This window comes from Apis mellifera, linkage group LG7, assembly GCF_003254395.2.
Source record: "Apis mellifera strain DH4 linkage group LG7, Amel_HAv3.1, whole genome shotgun sequence".
Classification (NCBI taxonomy): domain Eukaryota; kingdom Metazoa; phylum Arthropoda; class Insecta; order Hymenoptera; family Apidae; genus Apis; species Apis mellifera.
In genome coordinates, this window is record NC_037644.1 from 2,389,264 (window position 1) to 2,401,270 (window position 12,007).

The following is a 12,007-nucleotide window of genomic DNA, read 5'->3' on the forward strand; positions in this document are numbered from 1 at the left end:
CCATACTTTTAAAATTTCCCTCATTCCATATTTATTCTATTTCCTAGAAGATCTTTGTAACAATACGAATTTTCCATATCGATGTATCATATGTTGTAAGAAAAAAGAAATTGCACGAATTAAAATTTTATCCATACTTTTAAAATTTCCCTCATTTCATATTTATTCTATTTCCTAGAAGATCTCTAACAATACGAATTTTCGACGTTCAATTTGATGAAAAATTAAGCACGATTTTCCATATCGATGTATCGTGTTGTAAGAAAAAAGAAATTGCACGAATTAAAATTTTATCCATACTTTTAAAATTTCCCTCATTCCGTATCTATTCTATTTCCTAGAAGATTTTCGTAACAATATGAATTTTCCATATCGATGTATCGTGTTGTAAGAAAAAAGAAATTGCACGATTAATCACCAGAGACTTAAAGACCAAAAGTATCAAAAGATTCGAAACTTTTAGACGTTCGTGTATGACTATCACTCTTCCTCTTCCTTTTTCTTTCCCCGGAGCCAGATAACCGGAAGCGTTGATCCCAGGAAAAATTCTCGCCGCACTCGACTGTAATGTAATCGCGGAAGAGAAACGTCGCCCTCGGTCAGGTTAGAGAGAGGCTCGTCCTTCTTTGCGATAATTGAAAACTTCTATCGGTTTCTCCTTTAAACGATCATCGTCCCACTTCTAAAGCACCTTTCACAAAGCACACACATCCTCGTGTGGGATGGACACGCAATTGGGGGACCAAAGCTCTTCCTGAGCTGTTCCTGAATTTGAAACGACGTTTAATTAATCAATCCGTTGCGGAATTGTTCGAAATATGAAACAATTTTAAATTAAAAGTTAAGAGAAAAGTTAAGTTTAAGAATGTTTTAATCGATAATCTTCTCGAGAATCGTAATTGACTTATTTCTTTTAATATCTTCGTTAAATTTAACGCGTGAAATTGATCATGCACCGTGTTACAGAGAAAAAGAAGAAGAAGATTTATTAGATTCTTAATCATAGGAGATTAATCTATCTTATATTTCCATTTCAATAAAACCGATTCGGATCTATTGAATTTTATTTCACGTACGTGTGAAAGAAACAGTCGTGTTCAAGTTTCCTAACGAGTGTAAGGGATAATTTTAAACGGTTATCTCTCGGCGAATCCTCTCTCCTTGCCTCTTTGAGCCGTGCATTCGAAGTTGATCGCCGTCTAAGGCGGTCCTCACACAGTTGGATGAACGAAACGATGGATCACATCGATCTTCAAACGAATTTTCAGGACGAGAAAATTAGGTATATCGTTTCTAATATCTCTCTTTCCATTCCTCGATAGAAATCTTCTTCTCCAAACGAATGATATCGACTACTTAATCAATTCTTTCCTCCACTTTACAAGAGAAATTCAATTCAAAAATTCACGAAATTCGTACCTTTCTCTTTTCTTTCCCGATAATTAAACTCGACCTTCTAATCTTCTAATCGAAAGACTGATGAAATTAAAGAAGAAAAAAAGCGGAGTTTCCTGTGATTTATCGATCGGTCGCTCGGTGTGGACGGAGCTTAAGGCGCTCTTTCATCTTCCACCGAACGCGTTCCACGGCCGAGGAATTGCACGAATGAAGTTCTCATCAGGCAAGTTAAACGTCGCGTCGCGTTGAAAAGGTCCCGAAGGTAAACACGGGAGGGCAGGAAGAATTGTTACGGGTTCCAAACAGAATCCGGTTTCCAGGTCAAAGAAGGAAAGAAAAAACGAAAAAGGGAAGAGAGAGAGGGAGAAATTGACACGGTTATATACATATATATATATCAAGCGATAAACAGCGAAAACGAGTCGACTCTTTTACACCGAAAGAATTATTTAAACGCATTGTGGGCGGTATGCGTGCTTCGTTTTTTCAAATACGACCAGAGAGAGACACGTCGTACACGTTTGCGCGTTATGCATATGAGATACGTACCAGAGATACATATATATACACACACAGCAGAAAATCTTACTCACGTATACAAGTCCTTTGAATCGAATTATTATACATACAATTATTATACAGGTAGATGTTTTCGTGGAAATAGGTTGCGCAATTCAAAAAAATATGTTGTTATTCTTATCGATAAGAATTTTGAGTTTCTGCAACGATATTTATATATTTGTTTCACGTAATATAAATCTTCTCCGTACGGCATTATTTCCAATTTCCTTTTCAGTTTTGTTTCAACGCAATGTTTTAAAGATTAAAAAAATATCCACTTTCGATACAATTCTCAATTAATATCTGTGGTGAAGCACTGGTGTCGGTGCATCCGTTGCAAACCCACTGCTGTCCTTAACACGTGCCGGTTTCCTAACTTCCTTCCCGCCGCACCCAAGTGGACGCACAGCTTAACCCCCCCCTGGCTCGGTTTGCTAATTGTTCCAGGACCTGATGACGAAGAACAAGCAACGGAATTGGCGACGATTCCTGGCCGGCTGCTTGGTCGCCGTGGTCGTGCTCGGCCTGGTCATCGCGGCGACCGTTCTTTTGACCGGGAGCCCGGATTCCTCGGCCTCGAGGACACCCCTCGCCTCCGGCATTTCTCTCGAGGAGTGGCTCGCCGGCTCCTTATCCCCGAAAAGCTTCAACGGGACATGGATCACCGGTAAATACATACATATTTTTAATATTTAATAAAATTAATAAAATTCTCCAATATTTATTGGATTTATTGGATTCGCGAATCTCTTCCTTTATCGTAGATGGAATAAAACAAAGAGTTCGAAAATCGTACAATACGATTCCTATATAGAAATACGATTTCCAATTTCGATATCGCGCAAAGATATTACACTTACACCGCATTATACTAACCCAAAATCGGTCCTATTGAATGTAACACGAAAGAGAGAGAAGAAAAAGGATATCCAACATCCTCCTTATTACATTTACTAAATTTAACCACTATCCACTATCCACTATACGTTAAACCCTTAAAACGCAGATTTGATCACGAATCTCGAATCCGTTTCGACAGCTTAAACGTTATCGAGGGGATGGACAAAGATTCACCCTCCTCGAAATCCCGATTAATCGGTGAAATCTTTATTGTGGCCTGCCACAGTTTGCAATTGCGGAAAGGAGAGGGTGAGAGAGAGAGAGAGAGAGGGAATTTGACGTGGGCGCAGTAATTAGCGGGCGAGGGGATCACGGCGAGAGAATCGTCCCCTTGCAGCCGTCGAGAGAGAGGGAGAGAGAGGAGGCTCGGCCCATTGCCGCAAATTGAGGGGTTTCGATTCGCCGGCTGTATCTACACGGTACCTGTGTACCGGATGGCGCGACGTTAATTTCCCTCCGCTTATACGGGCCTATCGATTTGCGCCATTACGCGTACGGCAAACATCATTTTCAACAATCAACGAATCTCCTCTTCGAAACGGTGTTGAAGGGAATCGCGTTTCTCTTCTCTTTCCTTCTTCTAGGATCTTCTTTCACAATCGAAGGAAACACGAAAATGTTTTGAAAGAGAGGATTAGTTAAGAGAGTTTAGTTAATTGAAATTATTTTTCTCAATTTTTATTTTTAATGGCGGAAGGAATTTTTTTGTACGCCGTCACACGATGACAATTCGTATAATTATCATTTTCTTGTTCCTTGAGTTATTAAGTCTTGCAGAAATATTTTTTTCTCCAAGAAGTAATCACTTGCAAAAAGATATCTTTCATCTCGATAATTTTCTTCTTGTTCCTCCTCGTCATTTCGAGCTGTGAAAATTCGTCGAAGAATGTTATTAAAGTATTTCTACGATTTTTAATTCTCGCTCGAAGCGAGATTAAAACATTTTTACTTGACTAAATCTATAAATTATCGATTCTTTTTATACTTTTATATATTGGGTTGGCAACTAAGTAATTGCGGATTTCAGTTGAAGTTGATGACGATCTAATCAAAGCAATAATCGATTCGGATCGTCGCAGTACAACTCGTGAGATTGCAGAGAAGCTTCATGTATCACGTACATGCATTGAAAACCACTTAAAACAACTTGGCTATGTTCAAAAACTCGATACATGGGTTCCTCACGAACTGAAAGAAAAGCGTTTAACGCAACGCATCAACAGCTGCGATTTGCTAAAGAAACGTAATGAAAATGATCCATTTTTAAAACGACTGATAACTGGCGATGAAAAATGGATTGTTTACAAGAATATCAAGCGGAAAAGATGGTGGAGCAGGCCACGTGAACCAGCTCGAACAACATCGAAAGCTGGTATTCGTCGAAAGAAGGTTTTGTTATCAGTTTGGTGGGATTACGAAGGAATTGTCTATTTCGAACTCTTACCACCCAATCGAACGATCAATTCTGTTGTCTACATTGAACAACTAACGAAATTAAACAATGCGATTGAAGAAAAGCAGCCCGAATTGACAAATCGAAAAAGTGTTGTATTCCATCGTGACGATGCAAGGCCACACGCATCTTTGGTCACTCGGCAAAAATTATTGGAGCTTGGTTGGGATGTTTTGCCACATCCACCATATAGTCCTGACCTTGCATCATCCGATTACTTTTTGTTTCGATCTTTACAAAACTCCTTGAACGGTAAAAATTTCGATAATGATGATGATATCAAATCGTACCCGATTCAGTTTTTTGCTAATAAAAACCACAAGTTTTATGAACGTGGGATTATGACGCTGCCTGAAAGATGGCAAAAGGTCATTGATCGAAATGGGCAACACATTATAGAATAAAGTTATTTAATTCCATGAAAAAATTGTCTTTGATTTTCTAAAAAAAATCCGCAATTACTTAGTTGCCAATCCAATATTTCTACGATTTTTAATCCTCGCTCGAAGCGAGATTAAAACTATTTTTACTTGACTAAATCTATAAACTATCGATTCTTTTTATACTTTTATATATATTAGAAAAGAGCGAACTATTCCTTGGACGAGTCTCGTTTCATTTTGGGATTAGCGGGCCCTCCTTTGTCCCGATAAATGGCGAAGCTTCCGGCGAGTTTGACACCGGTTGTTCCGAGGCCATTGTCCCGGAACGTTTCCAAGGGAAAACTTCACTTTCACTGGCCTCCGTGGGCTCCGTTTCCACGGAACAAAGATTCCATTCGGTGAATTAATTCCCCTTAACTTGGAAGTTTCCCCCTTTGAATCCGCCATCCTACGACTCCCACCGCCAAGGAACATCGATTCCCCGCGTGGAGGCATTCCACGTTCAACTTCGCCCGAAAGTGCATACTTGGGCCTCGTTTTCCTCGACAAGATCGCTTTGTGAAACGTTGAATTTACCGGGGCCGGTGTGTAGAAAAAAGGAAAAGAAGAAAAGACGCGAGCGAGGTAAGAATAGGTCGCTAATTGAGGGAAGAGAAAGAGGGAGATCGTCGTTTCATTCCTCTTTATCCACGGTTTCGCTCGGTCGACAAGGCATTAATCACGTTTTCATTAGAGGAAATTGTCGGCTGGAAATTTAGAAATATTATTATTAACCACGAGACACCGGTTATATCGATTTATACAACCGTGATCATCGAATCGTTCCGTGCAAATCGTTTTCCTTTCCTTTTTTCCTCCTCTTGTTTAATCCTCCCGTGAATTATTACCGGCAAATTACTCTGTCAAACACGGTTGATCGACGAGAGAGCCCCTCCCCTCACTGGCTGCCAGCCATCTTCTTTCTACAAACTTTTTAACCTTTCATCTAGAGCCTTACTCTATTCCCTTCTTTCTATTTTTAATTCTTTCCAGAAGAACGTTTCAAAATCGGTTGCGTAATCGATCCGCAAAAAGTATATCGATCCGTTGGAGAGGTAGGAATGTGTCACGTAACGAGTGATACGAATCGTTCCGGACAGAATTTTCTGGCTCGAGAGAAGGCGAGGTCTTCTGGCGAGCTGCCTGAACCCTCCTCTCCCTCCGAGGAGCAATCGTGACGAGTCAGAGATCCCTTCCTTCTTCTTCTTCTTTTCTAAAGAATTTACTTTCAGATTATTCCCAGTTTTGTTCGACTCGATGAAGTCGATACTTTGAAAGATGAGACAGCTGCTGCTCCCTTCAAGCTCGTTTTCAAGAGAAATAGAAATATCCTTTTTTCTGAAAACGCGTGATTTATGCAATATCTCTCCGAGCTTCTCCATATTTCACGTCGTTGAGGCGTATTGTGCTTTTGAAACGCGGCTGGGGGACTTTTCGAAGTGGAGAGATTCGAAATTTCACGTGAATTCTCCGCTCGGATAAACTCTTTCCACGAGCGACATCGAGTATCGGTAATTTTTTCCAAATGATAATTTCTCCAGAGATTCCAGATTTCTCTTCCATTATCAGATTATTTAGAAATCTTAACTCCGTCGAAATCGATTTCTGTATTGATAACGTTGATATTATTTTTAGTAATCCTTTTTTCTCGCTTGTTGGTGTAAAATGAATCGTACAAAATATCATATATTGGTTAAGGTTTCCAGTAACAAGCTCGTGTAAGTAAATCGAGACGATATTTATCGCGACTATTATTTGAATTTCGCGTAAACGATATATTTCTCGAATAAATATAAATATAAATTTTATTTTTCGAAAAAAAAACAGAAAAAAGCAATGATTTTTATTTTCAATATATATATATATAAAATGAAAAAGATTGATTGTATTATTTAATTTTTGATATTACGAAAGTTTCAAGTGCTTTTATAATTTTTTCATTATTCACAATTTATATTTAAATTTGAATATTCGTGTTGTTATTGATTTTTTTTTATTTACATTTATATTTCAAACCTATAAATTTTAATAAACGGTGTCGATTCGTTTTTCTCGCCTGTTAAATCACCAAGACTTTTAATCTCCTTTATCTCTACTTTTCCCAATGCTTGAAATCTTAAAAGATTCATTAAAGATTTTTGGGAAAAGAAAATACTCGAAGAAGAATACGAGTATAAAAAGAATTTCGCGATTAAAACTTTGAGATATTAAGCGGAAAATAATATAGGATCTAAAAATAATAATAAAAAAAAAGACTCGTTATACTCGTTATATTCATCGCTGAATACGAACATTATTCCACGTTTACAAACGAGTTCCCTCACAAAAGAACGTACGAAATTCCCGCCAACATTCCCATCCCTGTCCAAATTCATCCCAAAAATTTCAAGATTTTATCCTACGCACACAACAACAAAAGGCTCGCGAGTTTTGCATCCCGAAACTTTTATCCCCAAATCAATCCGCATTCCGCAGCAAAGAAACATCCCCTTTTCATTCTCCCCTCCGATTTTTTTTCGAAAAATCAATTTCAACCAAAAAAAGAAAAGGAAAAAAACCCATCGTTAGTCCCATTCGATTCTCCCTCCTTCCTCCTCTCCAGAAGCTCGTTCGAGAATCGTGTTCCCGTGAAAGGTGACAGAAGAAGGTCGCCAAGTTCCTCGAACGACAGCTTCCTCCAACTAACTTCTCTAAACCCCCTATCACTTTTCTTTTTTTTACGTTCCAACCCCCTTCCTCCCGTAAAAGAGACCGTAAGATCAAAGAAATAGTCTCCTCTTCTTTGTGAGACGCGTGTGCCCTGAACGAGTTTCAACTGCTGTTTACGAACTCGCTTGTTTTTGCGCGGAGAAACTTGGGGATCGTCTTAACTTATGCCGCATTATGCTTCCTCTCCCCTCCCTCTCGTGTCTCCTACACGAACGAACCAGTGTTGTATCGCCGTTTCAAAAGGGGAGGGGAAATCTGTCATCTTCGTTTCTTGTTGATCTTTTGGAGGAGGAAGGAAGGAGGTTTTTCCTCTTCGTTTAATCCACTTTGGTGCTCGACTTCTTCTTCTTCTTCTTGAGCTGTGCACGATGATTCGAAGGGGAAGTAATTATGGAGAAATTGCTCCGTTTGCGTGGATTATTTAATACGTTGTTGTCGAATTGAATTGTTAATGAAATTAGGGCTGGAGATTTATTCCCAGGCGAGTAATTAAATTAAACGTTGCTCGTTTTGTTGGTCGTTATATATGTCAAAGATATGTCTTTTTCCAAGGATATTTTGTTTAATTGTAATTTTGAACGAGGAGTAGTATTGACGAATAGAATTTTTATTATTGTAAAATTATTGTCGAGCGAACAGGGATTTCTAAGGAGATATTTCAAGAAATAAACGATAAACGATCCGAGCAGCAAAAGAATTTTAATCTCGTGGAAATTTTTAAAATGCATAAAAGAAAAGTTTAATTAAAAAAAAAAGGAAAAAATTCGAAAGAGGTTAATACTTCTCGTCTGTCCTACAGGGATTCCGTAACCTCTCTCGCGCAATACTTCATTTCCAAACTTTTTGCAGTCGTCCAATATTCCACCTTCTTTTTCTCCTTTCCCTCTTCTCTCCATCGAACGCCACTGATATAGTTTTTTCCAAGCGAAATAGCATACTCGATCTCGTATTATAAAATAATAAACGTTGACACTATTATTAAAATTAATCTTCAAAATTACAAATTTGCTTCAAACTTTATTACACTCTTATTTCAATCCTAATATCTCTTTTTAAAAATTGGAAAGTGGATTCTTTGAAACTGTGGCCGAGTGTATTTTAACCCTGCAACTTTTCGAAAAACGTGTCATCAATCGTCGATTCGAGTTTTCCGTTTCTCCTTTCGATTCTTCGATTTTTAGGTCAAATAGAGTGCAATTTGTCGAGGCGGTTCTCACGGAAGGGAGGAAAGAAGAAAGGGACGAGTGTTTGCGAAATAAATTGAAAATATAAAATGAAATTTTCCTCGGGTCGGGCGCTCGTTTTTTGGTGGGAAATGACTTTGAGAAATGGCGCCCACCGAGTTGGTCTTCTCTCTCTCTGTCCGCGTTTTCGTTGTCGCGTACATAAGCAATAAGTTCTTGTTACGTTTAGCAGAATTAGTGAACGCAAGCCACGTTGATAATTAATGCTTTGTTGAACGGCTCACTTTAAAAATGAATATTCCATTTCGAATACTTTTATTAGTCGTAGCATGGAGATAATAAAATTCGACATTTTCCACAAAAAAAAAATATATATATATATAGAGATTATTTTTAATTAAAATTTTTCCGTATAAATTTTATACAATAAAATCGGAACGAATTGAAACAAAAATCGGATCGACAAGTTCAATTTATTCCTTTCAAATCCAACACTGCTCGTCGTCTTTATGTAACACGATATTCCGCTTCGATGAATAATCATCCTTCCCAAGAGTTTACGAAAGGAAAAGGGGGAAAAAATTATTCAACGTTTCGTTCGAATAAATCTTGAAACAATTCCAACTCGTTCCGGGAATGCGGGAAAAGACGACGCGTCTCTTTCAGAATTGGCGAAATTCTGGAACAACAGGAGGAGGAGGAGGAGGAGGAGAAAAGGAGGGGACGTAAATTTTTCGAAACGCGGGGAAAAATAATCTTGCAATTATTTTTTTCCGCTTGTCCTGCGCGGACGAGTGAATTAAACCGCGCCTGGGATCGAAGAAAAAGCAGGGAGGGAGGAAGAGGGGAAAGAATGCCGGGGGAGAAAAGAAAGGAAAGCGCGCATTCTCGCAGCAACGTTCTCGTTTCGTATTTACGTTCGTATCCCCTTTCCCGCAACGATTCTCGGTTGGACAAAAGGAAAGGAGAAAAAAATTAGAGGAGAAATTCCGAAACGGGTCAAAAACGGGCGACGCGTCCGTTTTGAGATTTTTTTGAGAAAGAAAAAACAGCGCTTTTTCCGAATTTTGGAAATGGAAATGACATCTTCCTTCATTGATCCAAATCTAAATCAGAGAAGATAAAATTTTTATCGAAAATTGTTTATTCGAGAGAAGTTGATTCTTCGATAATTTATCTCTAATCTTTAAGAGATTTTTTCTAATTTTTGGAAATGGTATCTTGCTCCATCTTGATCCGTCTCGATCCAAATTTAAATCTCCAGAGAAGATAAAATTGTTCGAAAATTGTTTATTAGAGAGAAGTTGATTCTTCGATAATGTATCTCTAATCTTTAAGAGATTTTTTCCAATTTTTGGAAATGGAAATGGCATCTTGCTCCATCTTGATCTAAATCTCCAGAGAAGATATATAAATATTTCAAAAATTATTTATTCGAGAGAAGTTGATTCTTCGATAATGTACCAAATTTTTTCCAATTTTTGGAAATGGAAATGGCATCTTGCTCCATTGATCCAAACCTAAATCTCCAGAGAAAATAAAATTGTTCGAAAATTGTTTATTCTTCGATAATGTATCTCGTTTAAGAGATTATAAATGAAATTTTGCAAAAAGAAATAATTGTAAGTAAATAAAATTAATTAGTTGGAGATTGATAATAAGAATGATATATATTCGTCGAACGAATTGAAAGTGCAAGGATTATTAATCAAATAATTCGTTAGAACGAGTTTCATTTATATATAATATTCACCAAAGTTAATTACTCCGTATTTTTTCAACTTGGTTCATTAAATTTATATTATACACGCATAAGCGTAACTATAAAGTCCATGTTTTAATACAAAATAACGAAAGAGTAGAATCGTTATTCGTTGCTATATTACGTCGATCTATGTATCTACAATATTCTCCAAACTGTTCATCGATATCGATATTTTCCTTAAAAACACTCTATCTTCAAATTTTACATATACATTACATATATATATATACACAATTCGAAATATCCCTTCAATTTTTTACCTCCATTTTTCTTCCCTCCCCTTACGAGCCGAGGAAACAGTTTGTTCCGCAAAACATGGCAAAAGTTTTTTCCCCTTTTAAAAAGATAAATATCCACGTCGTTCATTGCGTTTCGACGCGCAGCACCCACCGTTGCAGCAAGAAAATCGCGGCCTACCCCATTTTTCCCGGGCATTAGCCGCCACGCGTGTTGCTGACGCTGGACGCAGCTACCATCCAACGCAGACAACGCTAAATACGTACGAGATCACCACAATTTCGGACGGGGTGGCTGCGGTTCGACCCGAGCGTGAAACTCTCATCAACCACCGTAATCACCGCCCTCTACATCTTCCTCCTCCACCACCACCATCACGCGTCTCCCTTCTTCCTGCCCACATCCCTCCTCCATTTTTTCCAACCCATTCCATCCCGTTTCCATCGAGCGAAATGGACCCATCGAGGAAAAACTAACAAGCTCGAGTAGACTTGTCGCCGTTAATTTTTGAGAGAAGGCTATCTCTGAGAGGGAATCCGGGAAATCGATTGGCATTAATTTCGATCCCCGTGTAATTGGCGAATTTCTTGCAACGATGGTGGTCGATATATATATTTCTACTTCCTCGGGTTTCAGGTCTGATCGCGAAAGATGGCCCGCTTCGCCCGCCCCATTTTTCATCGTTACTCGAATCTGCTTCTTCTTTTCTTTCTTTGTATTTTCCTTCCTGCATGCACGCCGATATAGCGGATGGAAATTTTGCAGGATGTTAAATTTCGGGGGATTTTTCCAGGTTCTATTTTTTTCTTATTTTCTTGGCTTGGATTTGAAAATTATTTATTGTGAGAGAAAAGGAAGGGAGGGAAATTCGGCGCGTAAAATGATGGATTAAAATGGCGAAAGCGAAAATGTTTCTTTTTCGAAACGCGGCATCCAACGGCTTTTATACGCGTTGGAAATTGTTTCCACGAAATGTTTCAACTCATTATGAGGCAACCAATTTTCATTCGTTGAAACGCGTTATTATTTTTGAAAAAAGAAGTATCGTGAACGGACAAATTGAAAATTCTCGCCAAGTTCAACGAATTTTTATTTATCTCGTCTATTCTATTATCGAACATTTTCTTAAATTAGAGATTAAACGCTTGTGTAATTTTTTTAAATGCGTTTCTTATATGAAAAATTTAGATTGTATCTGGAACCAAGTAATTAAGTAAACATCACGCGATTCCTGTTGCCAGCCAATCAAACATTACGTCAGATTAGGGGATAATCCTACGATTAATCTGTATCGATCGAAATGCTGGTAAATACTTCCGTCTGGTTGGTCCAATTGGTCGCGCGAACCGCACTAATTATGGACAATCGATCCCTAGCC

The 12,007-nt window shown here is 38.2% G+C and overlaps 1 protein-coding gene across 7 annotated transcripts in view; it reads left to right on the forward strand.

The window, feature by feature from the left end:
• LOC411229 (venom dipeptidyl peptidase 4-like) overlaps positions 1-12,007 on the forward strand; it is a 239,919-nt gene that overhangs the window by 24,044 nt on the left and 203,868 nt on the right. For all 7 annotated transcript variants that reach the window (XM_006559829.3, XM_006559827.3, XM_006559828.3 and 4 more), the window contains one exon: positions 2,407-2,626. In XM_006559829.3, coding sequence (XP_006559892.1) covers positions 2,407-2,626 — 220 coding nt within the window. The remainder of the gene's footprint in view (positions 1-2,406; positions 2,627-12,007) is intronic.